The 18,607-nt window shown below is 54.5% G+C and overlaps 1 protein-coding gene across 2 annotated transcripts; it reads right to left on the bottom strand.

The window, feature by feature from the left end:
• Positions 1-7,286: 7,286 nt before the first annotated feature.
• On the bottom strand, positions 7,287-16,720 carry GRM2 (glutamate metabotropic receptor 2). 2 transcript variants are annotated; one of them, XM_055413925.2, is made up of 5 exons: positions 15,492-16,720; positions 12,200-13,037; positions 9,646-10,721; positions 7,809-7,989; positions 7,287-7,582 (listed from the first exon to the last, which is right to left on the bottom strand). In XM_055413925.2, the coding sequence occupies exons 1-5, from the start codon at positions 15,939-15,941 to the stop codon at positions 7,509-7,511; spliced, it is 2,619 nt and encodes an 872-aa protein (XP_055269900.1). In that variant the 5' UTR covers positions 15,942-16,720; the 3' UTR covers positions 7,287-7,508. The 2 variants fall into 2 exon arrangements, with proteins under 2 accessions (XP_055269900.1, XP_088687759.1); XM_088831633.1 differs by having other exon boundaries at positions 7,287-7,624; positions 7,848-7,989.
• Positions 16,721-18,607: the final 1,887 nt, after the last annotated feature.

The raw sequence follows: 18,607 nt of genomic DNA, 5'->3' as shown, positions 1-18,607 counted from the left end.
GTGGACCACATTCTGTCAGACCCCTCCACCATGACTCGCCTGTCTGGGGTGGCCCCACATAGCATGGCTTAGTTTCACTGAGTTAGACCAGGCTGTGGTCCGTGTGATCAGATTGACTAGTTTTCTGTGATTATGATTTCAGTGTGTCTGCCCACTGATGCCCTCTGATGCCCTCTCGCAAGACCTACCGTCTTATTTGGGTTTCTCTTACTTTGGTTGTGGGGTATCTCTTCATGGCTGCTCCAGCAAAGCGCAGCCGCTGCTCGTGACATTGTACAGGAGACAGGGATCAAGACCATCCCCATGGAAAAGAAATGCAAAAAAGCAAAATGGCTGTCTGGGGAGGCCTTACAAATAGCTATGAAAAGAAGAGAAGTGAAAAGCAAAGGAGAAAAGGAAAGATATAAGCATCTGAATGCAGAGTTCCAGAGAATAGCAAAGAGAGATAAGAAAGCCTTCCTCAGGGATCAGTGCAAAGAAATAGAGGAAAACAACAGAATAGGAAAGACTAGAGATCTCTTCAAGAAAATTAGAGATACCAATGGAACATTTCACGCAAAGATGGGCTCAATAAAGGACAGAAATGATAGGGACCTAACAGAAGCAGAAGATATTAAGAAGAGGTAACAAGAATACACAGGAGAACAACTTCCAGATGTTCAAGCTGGTTTTAGAAAAGGCAGAGGAACCAGAGATCAAATTGGGAACATCCACTGGATCATGGAAAAAGCAAGAGAGTTCCAGAAAAACATCTATTTCTGCTTCATTGACTATGCAAAAGCCTTTGACTGTGTAGATCACAATAAACTGTGGAAAATTCTGAAAGAGATGGGATTACCAGACCACTTGACCTGCCTCTTGAGAAACCTATATGCAGGTCAGGAAGCAACAGTTAGAACTGGACATGGAACAACAGACTGGTTCCAAATAGGAAAAGGAGTACGTCAAGGCTGTACATTGTCACCCTGCTTATTTAACTTATATGCAGAGTACATCATGAGGAACGCTGGGCTGGAGGAAGCCCAAGCTGGAATCAAGATTGCCAGGAGAAATATCAGTAACCTCAGATATGCAGATGACACCACCCTTATGGCAGAAAGTGAAGAGGAACTAAAAAGCCTCTTGATGAAAGTGAAAGAGGAGAGTGAAAAAGTTGGCTTAAAGCTCAACATTCAGAAAACAAAGACCATGGCATCTGGTCCCATCACTTCATGGCAAACAGATGGGGAAACAGTGGAAACAGTGTCAGACTTTATTTTTGGGGGGCTCCAAAATCACTGTGGATGCTGACTGCAGCCATGAAATTAAAAGACGGTTACTCCTTGGAAGGAAAGTTATGACCAACCTAGATAGCATATTAAAAAGCAGAGACATTACTTTGCCAACAAAGGTCCATCTAGTCAAGGCTATGGTTTTTCCCGTGGTCATGTATGGATGTGAGAGTTGGACTGTGAAGAAAACTGATCGCCGAAGAATTGATGCTTTTGAACTGCGGTGTTGGAGAAGACTCTTGAGAGTCCCTTGGACTGCAAGGAGATCCAACCAGTCCATTCTAAAGGAGAATGGAAGGACTGATTGGAAATTCATTGGAAGGACTGATGCTAAAGCTGAAACTCCAATAGTTTGGCCACCTCATGCGAAGAGTTGACTCACTGGAAAAGACTCTGATGCTGGGAGGGATTGGGGACAGGAGGAGAAGGGGACGACAGAGAATGAGATGGCTGGATGGCATCACCGACTTGATGGACATGAGTTTGAGTGAACTCCAGGAGTTGGTGATGGACAGGGAGGCCTGGCATGCTGCGATTCATGGGGCTGCAGAGAGTTGGACACGACTGAGCGACTGAACTGAACTGATAGTCTAAAATGAGAATATGGTTAATAAAAGAAAAATCATAATGCTGCAAGACCGCTAGGGTGTTTCAGATTTTGTGAATCAAACTCACAAGATACAAAAGGCTATCCCAGCACCAAATTTATTTCACTTGAAGAAATGATCCAGGACAGGAAGCTCAGTGTCCCAAGGTTCAGACAGAGTCTCTCATACCATCATCCCTGAGGGTGAGTACAGACGTGAGCACAGAAAAGCTACAGTGTCTGGGCTCCCTTCTGTGAAATACTTGAACAGCCCCATAGCACCTGTGTCCGTCTGCCTTGCACCCATCCTTGCATTGGCAATGCACCAATGACAGGTTAGACAATCAGCAACCCTTGGACCAGATGCAGTGGGCCTCAGAAAGGGCTAGCATCAGCTCATCGTCCTCTTGTTCATGTTGCAAGAAGGTTGACCACAGGTCAAACTCTTCTTCAATTCCCCAAGACTAAAGGAATATTCACCTCTAAATGTCACTGTCTTTTTCTTAAACATATAGAGAACTTTCAGCGGAAAAATATCTTTAGAGGTGAAGAAATGTATGTGAAGTTAAGAGTTTATTCAGTTTCACTTCACATTCACTTTCTTCAATTAGAATCAAGTAAAATTAAATCTTAACTAAAAATAATAATAATAAACATACGGCACGATCCCATTTTTATGAAAGTATTTCTATCTCCATTCTATTTGTAAAAACACATAGAAATATGTTTAGGATGCTATAAAATAAATGTCAATGATGGTTATATTTGAGTGATGAAATGAGGCAATATTTTTATTTTGTACTTTTCTGCTTAAATTGTTTATGAGAATTGTTTTCACAGAAAGAATAAAGTGATTTTTGTTTAAAACAAAACTCAAAACAAACAAACAAAAACCCTGACATCTTGGCAAGAGTCCTCAGGTCTCAGGTTTAAAGCTTCCATGTTTACTTTCTTCCTCTTGCTCCCCCTGCCTTCCCCAACCCCAAGTTGCCTTTATTTCACTCCTCCTCTTACCATTCCCTTTAACACCCCTCCCCCTATTCTCCTTCCCCTGCTTTCCCCAGTTCTAGCCCCTCTTCCTGGAGAAGGGAATAGCATCCCACTCCAGTACTCTTGCCTGGAAAATCCCATGGACGGAGGAGCCTGGTAGGCTGCAGTCCATGGGGTCGCTAAGAGTCGAACACGACTGAGCAACTTCACTTTCACTTTTCACTATCATGCATTGGAAAAGGAAATGGCAACCCACTCCAGTGTTCTTGCCTGGAGAATCCCAGGGACTGGGGAGCCTGGTGGGCTGCTGTCTATGGAGTTGCACAGAGTTGGACAGACTGACGTGACTTAGCAGCAGCAGCCCCTCTTCCCTAGACTGAGAAAATGCCATCGCTGGCCGCCAAGGGTGGGAATGGTAGGCTCCTTCCCTTTTTCTGCAGGAGGTTGGGGTGGGCACATTTTTGTTTTCAGACCCTCAGTGTCCCTTCCTTTCCCCTCTACTTCTCACGACCCCCGTCCCCAGGAGCAGAAGTGAGAGCAGCCACAGTCAGGCCGGAGGGATGGACTCTGAACTGAAAGGAGCTCTGCGGCAAACTTCTGACACAATTTGGCCAGGGGAAGAGCTTGAATCTTCTTCCAGGCTCGGTATCATCCCTTCAGCTCTACTTTTTGTCCCCAACACCTCTGCTATCAATACATAACTAACTTCTTGAGTTGCCATATTCTCTCAAGGATTTGCCTCTGCGGAGGGTTCACTGCCCCCCTACCCTGGGCCAGGAGGAGCAGCGAGCAGAATGGCTTGAACCACCCTCACCCAAGCTCCCTGTTGACAGAGATCCAGGTCCACCCAGACAGGCTGACGGCTACCTACAGTTGACCACAAGAAATTTCCCTCCAGGACTTTCCTGGTGGTCCAGTGGTTAAGAATCTCCCTGACAATACAGGGGACACGGGTTCCATCCTTGGTCCGGGAAAATCCCACATGCAGCAGAGCAACTAAACCCGCGAGTCTAGAGCCTGTTGTCCGCAGCAAGAAGCCACCGCACTGAGAGGCGTGCCTCAACGCAGAGTAGCCCCTGCTCGCCTCTGGCGCAACTAGAGAAACCCGCGCAGCAACAAAAAACGACCACAGCCAACAACAACAATAATAATAATAATCAATAATTTAAAAAGAATCCACCTGCTAATCCTAGAGACAGGTTCGATTCCTGATTCCGGAAGAACCCACATACCGCCGTGCAACGAAGCCGGGGAGCCGCAACTACTGGAGCCCGCGCGCCCTAAAGTCTATGCTTCCCAGCAAGAGAAGCCACCGCCATCAGCCAGTGCACTGCAACGAAGAGTAGCCCCAGCTACCCGCACCAGCAATTAGAAAGCCAGAGCAACAACCAAGACCCAGTGCGGTAAAAAAAAAAAAAAATTAATTAATTAATTAAAATTTTAAATTCCCTCCATTAGAAACACACACACACACACCTCCCTCTAGCGGGTGGCTGGGTCATGAAGCGGACTAGAGAAAGAATGGGAACCTTTCAGGCACCCCGTTAAGAGTGTACACCGCCCGTTCCCCACAGCTTCGCTAACGGACTTAAAGTTGCCCTTATGCTTCAACTAGTCTCCATCCCAAGCTCACTCTTACTTTCGCGCCTTACTCCGCTGGAAATGGCGGGGAAGAACTCTGTCAGTTTTCAACCTCGCCGCTCGCTCCCGCACTTCTCATTGTTGCAAGGTACGTCACAAAAAAAGCTGCCAGCCATTCTCACAGGCAGCTATGGACCGCAACCATAGGAGCTTTCCCTCAGGGTTTGCCTTCAGTTCAGTTCAGTTCAGTCGCTCAGTCGTGTCCGACTCTTTGCGACCCCATGAACCACAGCAAGCCAGGCCTCCCTGTCCATCACCAGCTCCCGGAGTTCACTCAAACTCATGTCCATCGAGTCTGTGGTGCCATCCAGCCATCTCATTCTCTGTCGTCCCCGTCTCCTCCCGCCCCCAATCCCTCCCAGCATCAGAGTCTTTTCCAGTGAGTCAACTTCACCATTAGACGCCGGGACGTTCAATTGTGTGGAAATACAAAATGCAGCCCTACTGAAACGGACTGTGAGAGACCGCGCTGTGGCCTTGCCGCGGTCCCTTCAGGAGCCCTCTGGCGCCACAAGCCGTCTGGGTGTCGGGAGCCGGAGGTTCCGCGCCGTGCAGTCCGGGCCGCTAACACTCGCTGCGCCGCTTCTCGCACCTTAGCGTCTTCTCGCACCTTCGCGTCTTCTTGCACAGTCGCGCTCGGTCGCGGAGTTCAGCCCGCCCCCTCTGCGGTCTCCCAAGGCGGCCAGCAGCCGGCCCCGCCCCTACCCAGCCTCGCCCTATGGCGACGCGGCGGAGGCGGGACTGGGTTGCTCTCGGGGGCCACGCCCCCGGGATCCACGCCCTGGCGGTGACCCTCGTTTGCTGCCGCGCCGGTCTCTCTCCAGGGTTGCCCGATTGGAAGGGTCCTCGAAGGGACGCCGGGGCCTCGGTCCCCCTAAGAGCAGACACGGTGCCTCCACCTCGCCCCGCCATATCCCCTCCCTGAGCAGAGTCCTGCTGTTGGCTGATCTAAGAGAGGAGGGCTCAGGTGAGATTCTCCGCCTACAACACCTGTCGTAGACTGGGGATGCCAAGGGAGGGGAGGGAGGCGGGAGGAGGGGCCCAAGGAAGGAAAGGGATGTGGCCCACAGACTTGAGCACCGACTTTAGGAATTCTTCACTCCCCTCCTGCCCTTCTTCCCCATCCCCAGGCCTCTGGGCCCTTCTCTCTGGATGGGTAGCGGGGATAGAAGGAGATTCTTCACTGACTACACGTTTGTACCTTTTTAGCTGTGAACCATGTTCGTTGTTGTTGTTTAGTCGCTAAGTCGTGTCCGACTCTTTGCGACCCCATGGACTGTAGCCCACTAGGCTCTTCTGTCCATGGGATTCTTCAGGCAAGTAAATTTGAGTTACCATTCCCTCCTCCAGGGATCTTCCCGACCCAGAGATCGAACTCGAATCTCCTACGCCTCCTTTATTGCTGACAGATTCTTTACCGCTGAGTCACTGGGGAAGCCCGGAAACACAGGACGCCCAGTTAAATTGGAATGTCAGATAAACAATAAAAATGTTTAGTATAAGTATATCCCAAATATGGGATATGCTCACACCAAAAAAAAAAAAAAAGCTTTCATTGTTTACTTAACATTCAAACTTGACTGGGCATTCTGTATTTTATTTGGCATCCCTACACCCCAAAAATTGGCTTGAGAGGGAAAGTCACTCCTACAATTTTCTTTTTTCAGTTTTCTGTTTTCATTTCTTAAATTGTTAGCCCAAAGTTAAATTATTAGCCCATAGCCTCACTAGTCTATAGATGCAGATGAATTCACTTAAAAATAACAAACGTCCTTGGTCTGCCCGTCTCCCAGTGCAGGACTTTGTCCCTCTGAGAGACCGCACTCTGGGGCTTCCCCCAAAGAGGTTCCTCAGCTCCTGTGGTAGTCGGGTGCCCACAGCCCTCGAGGCCACAAGAGGGCAGCGGTTGCTTGGCTGCGCGGTGAGGCTGAGCCTGTGCCTCAGCGCCCTCTGCTGGTAAATCCCAGACTGCACTCTCGGGGGCTGCCCGAGGACGCTGGGCTCCACCATCCAACAGCTGAGCGAGTTCCTTCAGGGGAACTCTGTTCTCCCTCCTCTCATCGAACTAACAGCAGATGGTCTTTCCAACTCCCCTCTCTGCCCGACCTCCTCCTTCCTCAAGATGCTCAAGCCTCCTCTTGCCTCCCTCCACCTCAGATATCCAGCCTGGCTCTGCACTGACCAGAGGCTCCTCAAATGCTAGGCAGGAGCCAAGGGTCACAGTCAGCTGCCTCTCCTGCTACATCGCTCACACTGCCCAAGTTCTGCCCTACACGGCCAGATGAACTTGTATCCATTTAAACCTCCCATCCTCACCCCAGTGGTGCTTTGGCCAGTCTGTAGAAGCTCCTTTCAAGGAAGGATGACTTATTCATTTTCTGTCTCTCCATCAGGCAGGATTCGGTCCTCCTAGCACAGGCACAGAGCAGAGTGAACAAATTCTAGCAAAATGAAGGCTGAGAGGCTGGGGTGGGGATGAAAGGACCTCCCTGGATCAGAGGCAAAGTGTGATTTTCTTTTTTTTTTTTTAATAAAGACACTTCATTTACAGATAATACAAAATAAACCACAGGACAAACTACTGTGCAGGGGGAGGGACAGCCCCTATTTTAACCCCCCTCCCCATCCCAAAATAAGTTATATAAAAAATTTAAAAGGCCCTAGAAGGAGGGAGGGGTAGGGCTGGAAGCACCTTTGCTGATTGGGGATTGGGGCCTGCAGTCCTCAGTCACTCTATTCCAGGGCAGGGTGGACCCTGGCTCGCTCCCTTCCAAGTCCTGGGCCTGGCAAGGAGGGAACACAGCTACAAGGGCAGTTGGTGGTCATTATTGAGGCTCCCAGGCCAGGGATCCCAGCTTCTGATTCTAAAGGGTTGGAGTAAGTAGGGTGGCGAGTGGCGCTGGGGGCGGGCACGGGGTTGGCATTATTGCAGTGCTCCAGCCATCTTCCTCCTGGCCCTGTACACGGGTCTGCACCTGGTTCTGAGGAGCAGCCATGTCAGGGAAGGAGTGTAGGGATCCTCAAAGCGACGATGTTGTTGAGTCCACCACCTCGCGCCCGTTGCAAACAGTGGGGACAAACTGGGAGCCAGACCCTAGGAAGAGGAAACTGGAGGTTGGGGCTAGTCCCGAGGTCCCTTCACAGTCGGTGGGCATCAGGGAGGCAGGACTTCGGAGAGCAGCTCACCACCACCCCCACCCCCCTCCTGTTCAGCCTCATCTAGGGAGCACTCCACCCCCAGCCAAGGAATCTCAGCAACCCAGGAAGCGGCCCCCATGCTGAGAGCTGGGGCCGGGGGCTTATCATAGATGGACGCTGACCTTGGCCGAGGCTGGAGCTGGCTCTGGCAGCTGCGCTGCCGAAGCGGCTGGTGGGCGTGCGGTGGCTGACCACGTTCTTTTGCGGCTGAAACAAGATGATGTGCAGCTTGGGTGCAAACAGACAGCCGAGCACCACAGAGCCACTGAGGCTGACCGACACGCACATGGTGGTGGTCTGCACCTGCAGGGGGAGAGGTCAAGGATGAGTCTGTCCCACAGGCCTGGCCCTGGCCCCAGGAACCCTGCCCAGGTCGGGGGGTAGGGAGCAGGGGGGACCGTGAGCATCTAGCACTGGGCCTTGGTCCATTTGCCACGCCTCAGAGAATTTTTCGGAAGGTTGGGCACAACCTCAGTGCATCGTCTTCCAGGAAGACTGAAGTTCTAGCTGTGGGGTTGGAGTGAACGTGCAAGGTGCATGTATGCATGGGAGTGTGTGTGCAGGCATGTGTGTGTGGGCAGGGGTGCAGGCATGGAGCGCTGGCACGTAGTCGCATGTGTATCTGTATGCGGGTGTGTGTGCAGGGGATGGTGAGAGCGTGCAGTTGTGTGTGAAAGTGTAGGGTGCATGTGTACGGATGCGTATAGGTGGGTAGATGTGGATGCATGCCAGATGTGCAGGTATGTGCACACGTGTATGGATGTAGGGATACGTGTGTGTGCATGCGTGTTTGGGATCAGTGTGTGTACTTCCCGGCTGAGTCCTCAGCCACTTATGACTGGCATGCGAGTGCAAATAATATGCAAATGCAGGCTGAGTCATGTCAGATTCCCTCCCCAGCTCCAGCCTCCACCGCCCAGGCAGGTGGTCCAGCAGGTGCCGGAGCAGCCAAGCCCAGCTGTCCCTGGCCCTGGCCCTGCCCACCATACCTCTGTCCTGAGGGGGGGCGCCTTTGCAGGGGCTGTTGCCTCGATTTTCCTCTCCTTTAATTGTTAAGATTGTCAGCTCAGACCCTGCTCTATACTCCCATGCTGAGTGACCTAAGGGAAGGGATTGAACCTCCCTGAGTCTCCATTTCTTCATCTGTAAAATGGGGAGAGCCACGGAGTTTACTCCAGAGTCATGAGGACCACCCAAGACTATCCTCTTTTTGTTCAGCGCCCCTCATCTGTCCCCTCCTCGGAGAGGCCTTCCCTGAGCGCCCCATCTGAAGCAGCCTTTGTCCCCTGAAGCCGAGCAGACCCATGGAGCATTCAGTGCCCGTTGGGATTTTGCTTGGAAGCCACCAGCTGGGGTACAGTTTTCACCTGCTTTGACCTTCCCGAACCCTACATCCCAGATCACCTCCCGCTCCTTGCTTCACCTTTCCTGACTCCCCTGGTTTCATCTCTCAACCCCAGAGTCACACAGCTCCGGGGGTGCCACATCACACTGTCCAGCTCCGAGGGGCATCAGAGCGTCGCACCCTTTGGGGCTGCTGGATCCACAGCCCTGCACTGCCATTCCCATTCCTGCCTCCTCCTCACCTCTGCCTACCTTTCCACCATGTACACCCCCCACCGCAACTCAAGGCAGGGAGGCAGAGGGGAGGGCAATGCAGGCCCTCTGCTCCAATCAGTTTCCATCTTGACTGTCCTCCCCACCTCCACCCTACCTATTCCAACCTGACTACGCTGCAGAGTTCAGTTCCAGGACTCCTTCTAGACCCCACTCATCCTTCCCACCTTGCCCTCCAGTCCCACCTGAGCCACCATAAGCTGTGAGCTCCTGGGTGAGCATTTAACCTGTTGGAGCCTCAGAGTTATCAGAAGACTCAATGAGGTACCAGGAAACAGAAGGTCCCGTGTCCTGCTCAGCCCCGCTCCCCCACCTCAGCCTGCCCTGGAGCAGGTCGCTCACCCGGTAGTCACTGGAGGTGACATAGAAGATGGGCAGGAAGGCCAGCCAGATAATGCAGGTGGTGTACATGGTAAAGCCGATGAACTTGGCCTCATTGAAGTTCTCGGGGCACTTGCGGGTCTTGAAGGCGTAGAGCGTGCAGAGCGCAATGAGGAGCACATTGTAGGCCAGCGAGCCCAGCATGCTTGCATCGCGGTGGTTGCAGCGCAAGGTCACTACCTCCCGCCGCTCGGGGGCTGTCTCCTTGCCTGTGCCCGGGGCCTCCACCACCAGCCAGGTGGCCACGATGAGCAGCTGGCCCGAGATAAGGGCCAGGCAGATGGCCACCTGCGAGGCAGGGCTGATGAAGCGCGGCCGCTGGGCTCCCTCCCGGGCCCCACCGAAGATGCGCGCGATGCGGTTGGTTTTGGTGAGCAGGGCAGAGTAGCAGACGGAGAAGGCAGTGCCCAAACCGAGGCGCCGTAAAGTGCACACCGCTGTGGATGGCTTGGCAATGAAGACGAAGGTCATGCAGTAGCAGAGGAAGACGCCGCCCAGCAGGATGTAGCAGAGCTCTCGGCCCGAGGCCTTGACCACAGGGGTGGCGTTGTGTCTCACGAAGACACCCAGCACAAACAGGGTGGCCAGGGCACCTAGGCAGGCGATGGTGACAGGTCCCACGGCCCAGGCATCGCCCCAGCGGATGTATTCCTGGGGCAGCTCAAAGCAGCCAGTGAGGCTGGCATTGGGCCAGTAGCCTAGGCCACAGTCGGCGCAGGTGAACTCATCCAGCCGGTACTCGTAGGGCTGGCAGGGAATGCAGAGCCAGCAGCAGACCTCCCCCGGCTGCACGCTCTTCACCTCGTTCTGGAGGCAGGGCTCACTGCAGCGAGAGGCGGGCAGGGGACCGGCTGAGGGTGAGGCCCACGGGATGAGGCTGGTGTCCAGCGTCAGGCCTTCTGCCCAGTAGCCCACCTTCTGGTAGCGATAGCGCCCACCGCCTGCCCGCAGGTAGGTGAAGATGTTGTAGCGACCAATACCGTCCCCAAAGCGGTCGAAGCGGACCTCGCTGTGGGTGTCAGCTGGGCGGAAGGGGGCTGGGGTCGGGGAGGGAAGGAAGAGAGTGTTGGATTGATGGCCCATCCTGATGTGACCTCAGCCCTAACATGGAACCCAAACCCCAGAGCTGAAGTCAGTCCTCGTCCTTCTGATCCTCGCCCCAGCACTAAAGCCTGCCTAACCTCAGCCATTTTTCTAAATGAGAGGCCTAAATAAATAACAGACCCCAACCCCAAGCCCCAAATAGAACCCCAGCCTTAAAGTTCAGGCATCTCCACAAACCTAATGCCCACACCAACTCAACCATGACTCCCAAAACCGTCTTAGACCTTCCAACCCAGACCCCAACTGTGTTGCAAAACACACCACAGCCCTTTCTCCAAACTTAACATGGAGACCCCAAAAGCTAAACTCGACCTTAGGTCTAGTCCTTAGTCCCATCAGTGATATCTCCAGCTCCAGCCCCCCTCTAGTCCTAACACTGATTGCAGTATAAGCGAATCCCAACATCAGTGGTCACCTGGAACCACTGATGTTTACCAGAATGTGCTTGGCAGGCAGCTCACAAATCACTCCACTCCCCACCCCCATCCCCCTGTGATCCTCACATCGCCCAACCAGGCTGAGAAGGCAGGGACTCCATCATCCCAGGTCCCAGTGACAAATGGCGTTCAAGTTAGCAAATGATATGCTTAAGACCCCATGGTGAATGGTGCCGCCTGGAGTCAAATGCAGGTCCCCCACAGCCTCTACTCTTTCTACCCAGTCCTTGACGTCCTCAAAATGCAACTTGAGCCCTACTATAAATTCCACTTAGCCCAGAGGGCTAAATTTAGCCTTGTTCTAATGTCAACCCAATCAGACCCAAATGCAACACTAACCCCCAGCCTGACTCTCCCATAACTCTGAATGTCAATCTTATAGGAATTGCTATTCTTCTTGATCCTGGTCCAGAGCTCCAAGCTTTGTCAGCCCTGGCACCCTCTCTTGCTGTTCCTGCAGTCATTCTTTCTGAAGCACAGCGATGACTCTGTGGCATTTATTTTTCTTGAAGCTGGAACTTTTATTAAGATAACTTTTGGTTTGAAGAGACCATGCCCACTTCGAGTGGAAAAGCAAGATTAGGAATAGAAATTTTCCTGGAAAATAGAGGGACATCCTGATGCACCTTTATTCTCACTCTCTCTCATATCCTGCTGCTTGACAACGGGCTTGAGGTCTCCCGATCCCTACTCCCTGTGTGATAAAGAGGCAGGAGATAGAAGGCAAGGCCCAAGCAGGAAGCAGAGACCCTCACAGTGCATAGCCAGGCCAGATGTCTCCTCTCTGGAAGGATCTCAGGAAGTGGCACCTTCCCTGCCTGGCTGGCCTTGTCCCAACTCTGACACCAGCCCTTTGGGTAAGTCCCTGACTTGCGGTGGGCTGTATTTTCCTAGCCATGTGCTAGAACCTGAGGGCCTGCTCCCTCTCACCCTCCGAGAGCCAGCAGCCTGGTGGACCTGGCCGGCACCATTACCATCGAACTTGACGTTGAGCACGAAGTCTTTGTAGAGACGGCGCCCATTGACGGGCCGCATTGCATCACAGAGGCGGGTGGTGTTGGGGCAGAGGGCGCGGTGCATGTTGTGCAGGGCATGGGCCATGGCATACACAGCATTGACCACAAACATGATCTTGGATTCTTGCTCAAAGGGCACGGCCCGCAGGGAGTGAGCTGCACAGTCTTGCTGCCGGAAGCTGCAGCGGAACCTCTGCTCCCAGAACTCACGGAACCAGGGGTTCCGGCTGTTGTTCCATGGGTCCAGGCTCTGGAAGTAGGAGGCAAAGTCGTTGATGGGGTAGGAAGCCAGCTCTATGGTGATGGCACCTTCAGCAGCACCCTCGCTGCCTGCCACCACGCTCTCCAGGGCCCCCCAGCCATCGCTGGCAACCCAGGTGAAGCTGGCATTGAGGCGCTGGGCGGCAGCGAGGAGCTCGCGGGCATCCTCGGAGCGGGTGAACAGGACAGCCACACGGGCACTGGGCTTCTGCAGCAGGGCCCGCACCACGCCCTCAAAGGCCACGCGGCTCATGGCACGGCCCACCTTCTCCGAGGTGGCCACGCAGATGTTGTGGGCGCGGGCCTCTAGCTCAAAGGCTTCGATGCCCGTCTCGCCATAGTCACCCTCGGATGCCACGGTGGATACGTAGGTCCAGTTGAAGAAGCGGAGAATCTCAGCCATGGCTTTGGCTTGGTAGAAGTCGGGGGGCACCGTACGGGCAAAGTAGTCATAGCGGGACTTATCACTCAGCTTGGCACTGGTGGAGGCATAGCTGATCTGAGGGATCTGAAATAGCCGCAGGAGGTTGGCCACCTGCAGTGGGGTGGGCGGTGGGGGAGTGGTCGAGAGGGCAAAGATAGAGACCAAGTCAAATGCTGGAGACGGCTGTGCCCCTCAACCCAGCTATCAGACTTTGGGATCAAGTGCCCATGTGATCATCTATGATATCTCCCTCTCTCCAAAGACCTACATCGTCGTGATGTGTCTTTCCTCTGGGGGTAGCAAGTTTTCTGTCCCTTCCTAAGGGCTCAGAAAGACCTAGGGCCAAGGCACCAGGGTCCTGAGCCACACTTGAACCCCTCCCCGTCTCCCTTCAGATGCACGACTGTAGCAAAAGGAGAGAGCTAAGGAAAAACCTAAGTCCTGGGTGGAGATAGGTTGGCCGTTGGCTGCACAGGGAGGAGGCACTGGATGGCCTCTGGGATGCTCAGGGGTCTTAAGCTGTCTATTCCAGAGTCAACGCTGATGGGATGATGGAAAGAGAAGGAAAAGGCTCCCTAAAGAAAGAAGACTAGGATTTGAGGGCTCCATAGCCCTGAGAGCCCAAGAGCGGGTCTCTATTGGATGCCTGAGCCTGAAATTAACAAGGCTTCCTGCCTACCTGGCAGCCAGTCTCTCACCCTCAGATCCCTGGGATGTGCCCCTAAGAGTGGGGTCCAGCCAAGAACCTGATGGCATGGTGGGTGAGAGCAGGGCATGGCCCAGGTTCCACAAGAGAGAGTCAGGTCCTCTATTTGCAGCTGGGACATAGACATTAACTCGGACTGTGTCACTGCCTTCCCTGTACTGTCTGACTCTGCACCCCTTGGCAAGTTAGCAAACTTCCCTGAACCTCAGTTTCTCATTCCTGCCTTCCAAGGTTGCTAAGCAGATTAAGAATAATGATGTACATGAAGCCACAGTGCCTGGATGATGACAGGGATTTCGCTGAGAGAGAAGGGGCAGGAATGTGGACGAACCATTCCAGACAGGTGCAGCTGCAGGATAAAGGACTGAGCCTTGTTTTGACACAAACAAGGAAAAAGCAGATGGACGCTGAGCTGTGGGCCCTGCTGTGGGAGGCAGGCAGCTTGGGGTGAGGCAGAGGTAACTGGGCTCCTGGAGGTATATACAAGGGGCCCTGAAAAGAATTGTGCAGAGGGGGTGCTGGGAAAGCACCCCAGAGGCCCCTGAAGACATCAGCAGTGGGAGGCTGCCTACCCATCCCTGCCCCCAGCCCAGGCTACAGATGGAGATGCTGGTGCAGCCACGCCTGTCCAAGCTACCGCTGGCCACGTCCAGTAGCAGGCATGGCAGCACCGGTAATTAATTCCCTGCAGTAGGGGTATGAGCAGGCCTCCCTCCCCACCCCAGGCCAGAAGCTGCCTCCATGGTTCAGACGCCTGCTTCCTCTCTCCTAAATAAGCATTCTGGGTCAGGGGTCTTGGCCTGGTTTCTGATGGCAATGCCCTCTGCTGGCCTCCTCGAGGCAGCTGAGGCCCCCAGATGAGGCCCTCCTTGGAACTCCCAACACCAGTCTCAGCTCTGGCCTCACCTTCCAGCAGCCTAGGCTGGCACCAGACAGGTAAGGGTCCAGGCAAGAGGTGGAACCCAGTCAAGGACAAGGAGGATCCCCCTGGGCCACAGCAGCCAGGTGTGCCAAAGGCCATCAGTTGCGCCCTCTGCTGACCCCTTGTGGGAAGAACAGGAGGGAGGGCCTGGGTCCCTCCCCCTCAACTGGGTCATCCTGCACTTACTGAAGATCCTGGGGTACCCTCCTCCTCACCTCCACACACATCCTGCTTCTCTTCCTTCTGGGGCCCCCTCCCCTGTTTCTCTTCCCTGGGTTGCTCTTGGCTTCTGTCTCCCTCTTTCTAATACACGGAGAGATGATCTAACCATCCCCGAGGTCCTTGTCTGAGAGCCCTAGGTTCATGTCTCCACTTTGTGAGCACCTGGACTTCTGGCCTGCCTCTCTCCAAGCCTCAGTTTCCCCATCTATAAAGTGGCTTAATAACAGCAGCAGCTAATATCGATTCCACCCTTATAATCTGCCAGCCCCCTTGATTCACGCTTTGCATGTGTTACCTCATTAAATTACCACCACACCCCTAAGAGTGGTAAGCATTATGAGTCCCATTTTATAAGGATGAAACTGAGGTACAGAAGAGAGAAATAATGCCCAGAGTCACACAGTGAGTGGGAGAACCAGGATTCAAAACTAGAGTTCTGACACAAAAGGCCTGGCTATTAAGCTTCTCAGGGCTGTTTAACATCAGATGTGTGTGTTTGTCTTGGAAGTGGGATGTTTTCCTTGCATAATCTCTAAAACTTGACCCCCATTTTTCCACAGGGGCACTCTCTTAGACTTCTTTAAAAAGCTACTCAAAGGAAGCCTCTATCCTCTTCCAGTGCCTAGTAACCCAGAGTCCCTGCTCAGCTGGAATTCCAGGTACCCACCCGCTCTGGCTTCCCTGCCCAGCCTCCATTTCAACAGCCCCCATGTACCTGGATGGAGACATCGCTGTAGGAGCCGCCAATGACACCAGTGATGGCAGTGGGAGCATCACCATGGGTGGCATAAGAGCCATCAGGGCAAATGTGGCGTGAGCCATCGGCACCACGGCTGAGTGAGGCGCGCACAAAGTCAAGTGCCTGCTCCAGAGCATGCGTGTCCTTGGAGCAACTGTCGAGTATGTGCGCTCCCAGGCGCACTCCTGGGAGCAGGCTCGGGTCACGGTTGATACGATCCAGTGCAAAAAGCATGGCCTCCAGACGCTGGATGCCGCGATGTTCATTGACAGGACCGCACTCCTCTGCTGGGCCACCCTTCTGATGTACCGGAAACAGCCCACCCAGAACCAGGTCCCCCTCCAGGGTCAGCACCTTCTTGGCTGGGCCTTCAGCCACAGCGCCCCATAGCAGCAGCAGAGCCAGGAGCCCAAGCAGTGATCCCATGGCCCCAAAGGGGATGGATGGGTCCGGCAGACCTGGGCCTCCAGGGGAGGAGGGCAGAAGCAGCAAAAGCAGAGAGAGGTGGAAATAGACCAGGAAAGGACAGACAGGAAGAGGATGAGGGACCCAGCTCCTGCAGAGAGAGAGACAGACAGACAAACAGGTAGGGAGAAGTGGAACCTGAGAGTGGCTAGCCCTTCTGACTCTGCTTCCCTCAAACTTCTTTCCCAGGGACTGAGGAGCCACGAGAGGTGGTACCCTTAACTAGGATGAGAAGCTCCTGGGACACCCCTTGGCCTGTCCCTCAGCCCTGCTGGGATCTGGGATTGGAGATGGGCTCTGTGCTCATCCCAAATTTAGCAAAGGTGGAGGAACTACACAGGGTAGAGGCCGAAACAGAAAACAGAAAGACCAGGAAGAATGTCCCGGTCAAATCACCCTGCACAAACCTCCCGGGACCCCAAAGTCAACAGTTTTGCAGCAGAAGGTCACAGTTACAAACTTGGGGGTCCAGTCCCCATCCTTGGGTTTCCAGAGAGGAGTCAATGAGGGCTGAGAACCCACCAGGGAAGAGGGAAGGAAGAAGCTCTAAATGGTAGTCTTGAACTCTAGGGAAGCTTAAATGAGTACCTAAGGTTCCCAGCCTCTCCCCCTGACTGAGGAAGTAAATAGAGACTCTAGGTCTTGAAAGTTGGATAGCGAGGTAGAGAGGCTGGCCCCAGGGAGGGACACTCAAGTGGCCACAGGTCCTAAGGTCAACAGGGAAAGTAGATGTGAGTGTGTGTGTGTCAGGGGTGGCGGGCAGTCCATCTGGTCAAAATCTCAGAACAGGGTTCAGGGTGAGACTTTTGGACACCTTAGCACTATGTATATAGTCTGCCATTTGAGACTTTTTGCCTTCGTTTTCTCTTCAATTCACAACCAAGCAGAGAAAGTCACCACCTCCAGTCTCCCCGTCCTTGGCCTCAGGGCCTTGTTCACCCTGGCCCTCAGAGACTCCTGCCTCCCTCTTCTACTCTGCACCCCATCATTTGTGCCCCAGCTGCCTGCCCAGACACCCATGCCACACAGGCTCTCACAGTAGCACGGGCTCAGGAAGGCTAGGAGAGGGAAACAGCCTGAAGAAGGGCAGAACTAGTTCAAGGACCCCATGTCCTGGCCACAGAGACAGGGGCTCTTCACTTGCCCCCCCCCCAGCACCCCAGGGTTAATCTCCTGCTGGGGCCAGGCCAGGGGAACTGCGATCCTGTGCATCCCCAGAAAGAAGCAGCTCAAGCAGGCAAACAGGAGAGAGAGGCAAGCATGAAGACCAACACAGATGGGGGCACAGACCCAGTGGGAGCTGAGTCCAAACGGGCCAACCACAGTCCTCCCGCGGGATGACTGGGACCGAAGCTCCAACAGGGACAGAACCTCCGAAGGGGAGAGAGAGCCTCGGAAGCAGGGCAGCCTGAGAGCCTGGGCCACAAAATCTGGGGGGATGGAGCCTGAGAGGCTGAGACAGACAGACGCACAGAAAGACTGACCAAAGGACGGAGGGGTAGGAGGAGCGAGGGAGCAAGATGCAGGGTGCGCGATCTTTGGGGAAGAAAGGCGGGACGCCTGGGGCTGCCTTCCCGCTTCCCGGAGCTCCTGACTATTGCTGTCTGGATGCCCTGGCCAGTCCCTGCCCCGGGCGCCCCGGAACTCGAGGGCCCGAGGGACCCCAGGACTCGGGGTCAGGATCGATACGGTCGGTGGCGGCCGCAGCAGCACCCGGCTTACCCTACCTTGCGCGCCCCGCTCTGGCGTGGAGAAAAACCGAGCGGAGCGAGCCCGGGGCACGGGGTTCCAGCTCCCGCTGGCTCGCTCGCTCCTTGGCTCGGCAGCTCTGCGCTCTGCCCGCCCGCTCGGCCGGCCGCTTTCAATCGCGGCCCGCCCCGCCCCCGGCCCCGGCCCGCCCCCAACCCCTCCTCCGTCCCTCCCCACTCGCGATCTCCCGCGCCCAACCCGGCCTCCGCCTCCCTCCATACGCCTGCAACACTCCCCTGCTCTTCAGGAGCACCGGCCCGACGCTGTCCGCCGCGTGGTGCTGAATCCTAGGGCTCTCCTGCCCTCTGCTAGAGCAGGTGCCTCCGGTCCCCTCCGCCCCAAGTCAGACTGAGTCCCAGAAGCCCAGCGAGCATGAGGCACGCGGCTGGGAAGGTCACTGAGCCCAGTGGGGTGCGCACAGTGCTGTGGGTTTCCATCTGTGAGAGCGGGAAGGCTGGCTGTAGGGTTGTGGGGTGCCCCTGGGGGATAGGTAATGGGGCACGTGGGAGCCAGGGGGAGTGCTTAGCCTGCTGCCTCCCTGTCCTCATGTCCCTTCTCCCTACCCACTCCCATATGCGTTCCCGTCCACATGCCAGGGCTGGGGTGAGGGCATGTCTTCAGCCCCGACTAAAAGCTGGGGCCTGAGTCACTAGAAGGAAGAAATGGAGCGAGAAGGGGTTGGGGGAGGGGGGAAAAGGTCAGAGGAAGAAAGTACCTTCTCTTCCTTCCTGCAGATGACCTTTAAAGCTACTATACCCCCCACACCCCCCAACCCTGACCTCCCCTGACCCCTCCATGAATCTCGACTCTCATGTGTAAAGGGTATTAATGGCAAAGAGATAGCAAGCTTGGGTGGTGGGGGTGGGGTTGCAGGCCCA

This window comes from Moschus berezovskii, chromosome 24, assembly GCF_049115385.1.
Source record: "Moschus berezovskii isolate FMDL1 chromosome 24, NW_MosBer_1.0, whole genome shotgun sequence".
Taxonomy (NCBI): domain Eukaryota; kingdom Metazoa; phylum Chordata; class Mammalia; order Artiodactyla; family Moschidae; genus Moschus; species Moschus berezovskii.
Note: the sequence above shows the minus strand (reverse complement) of the source record. Positions and strands in the feature narration are given on the sequence as shown.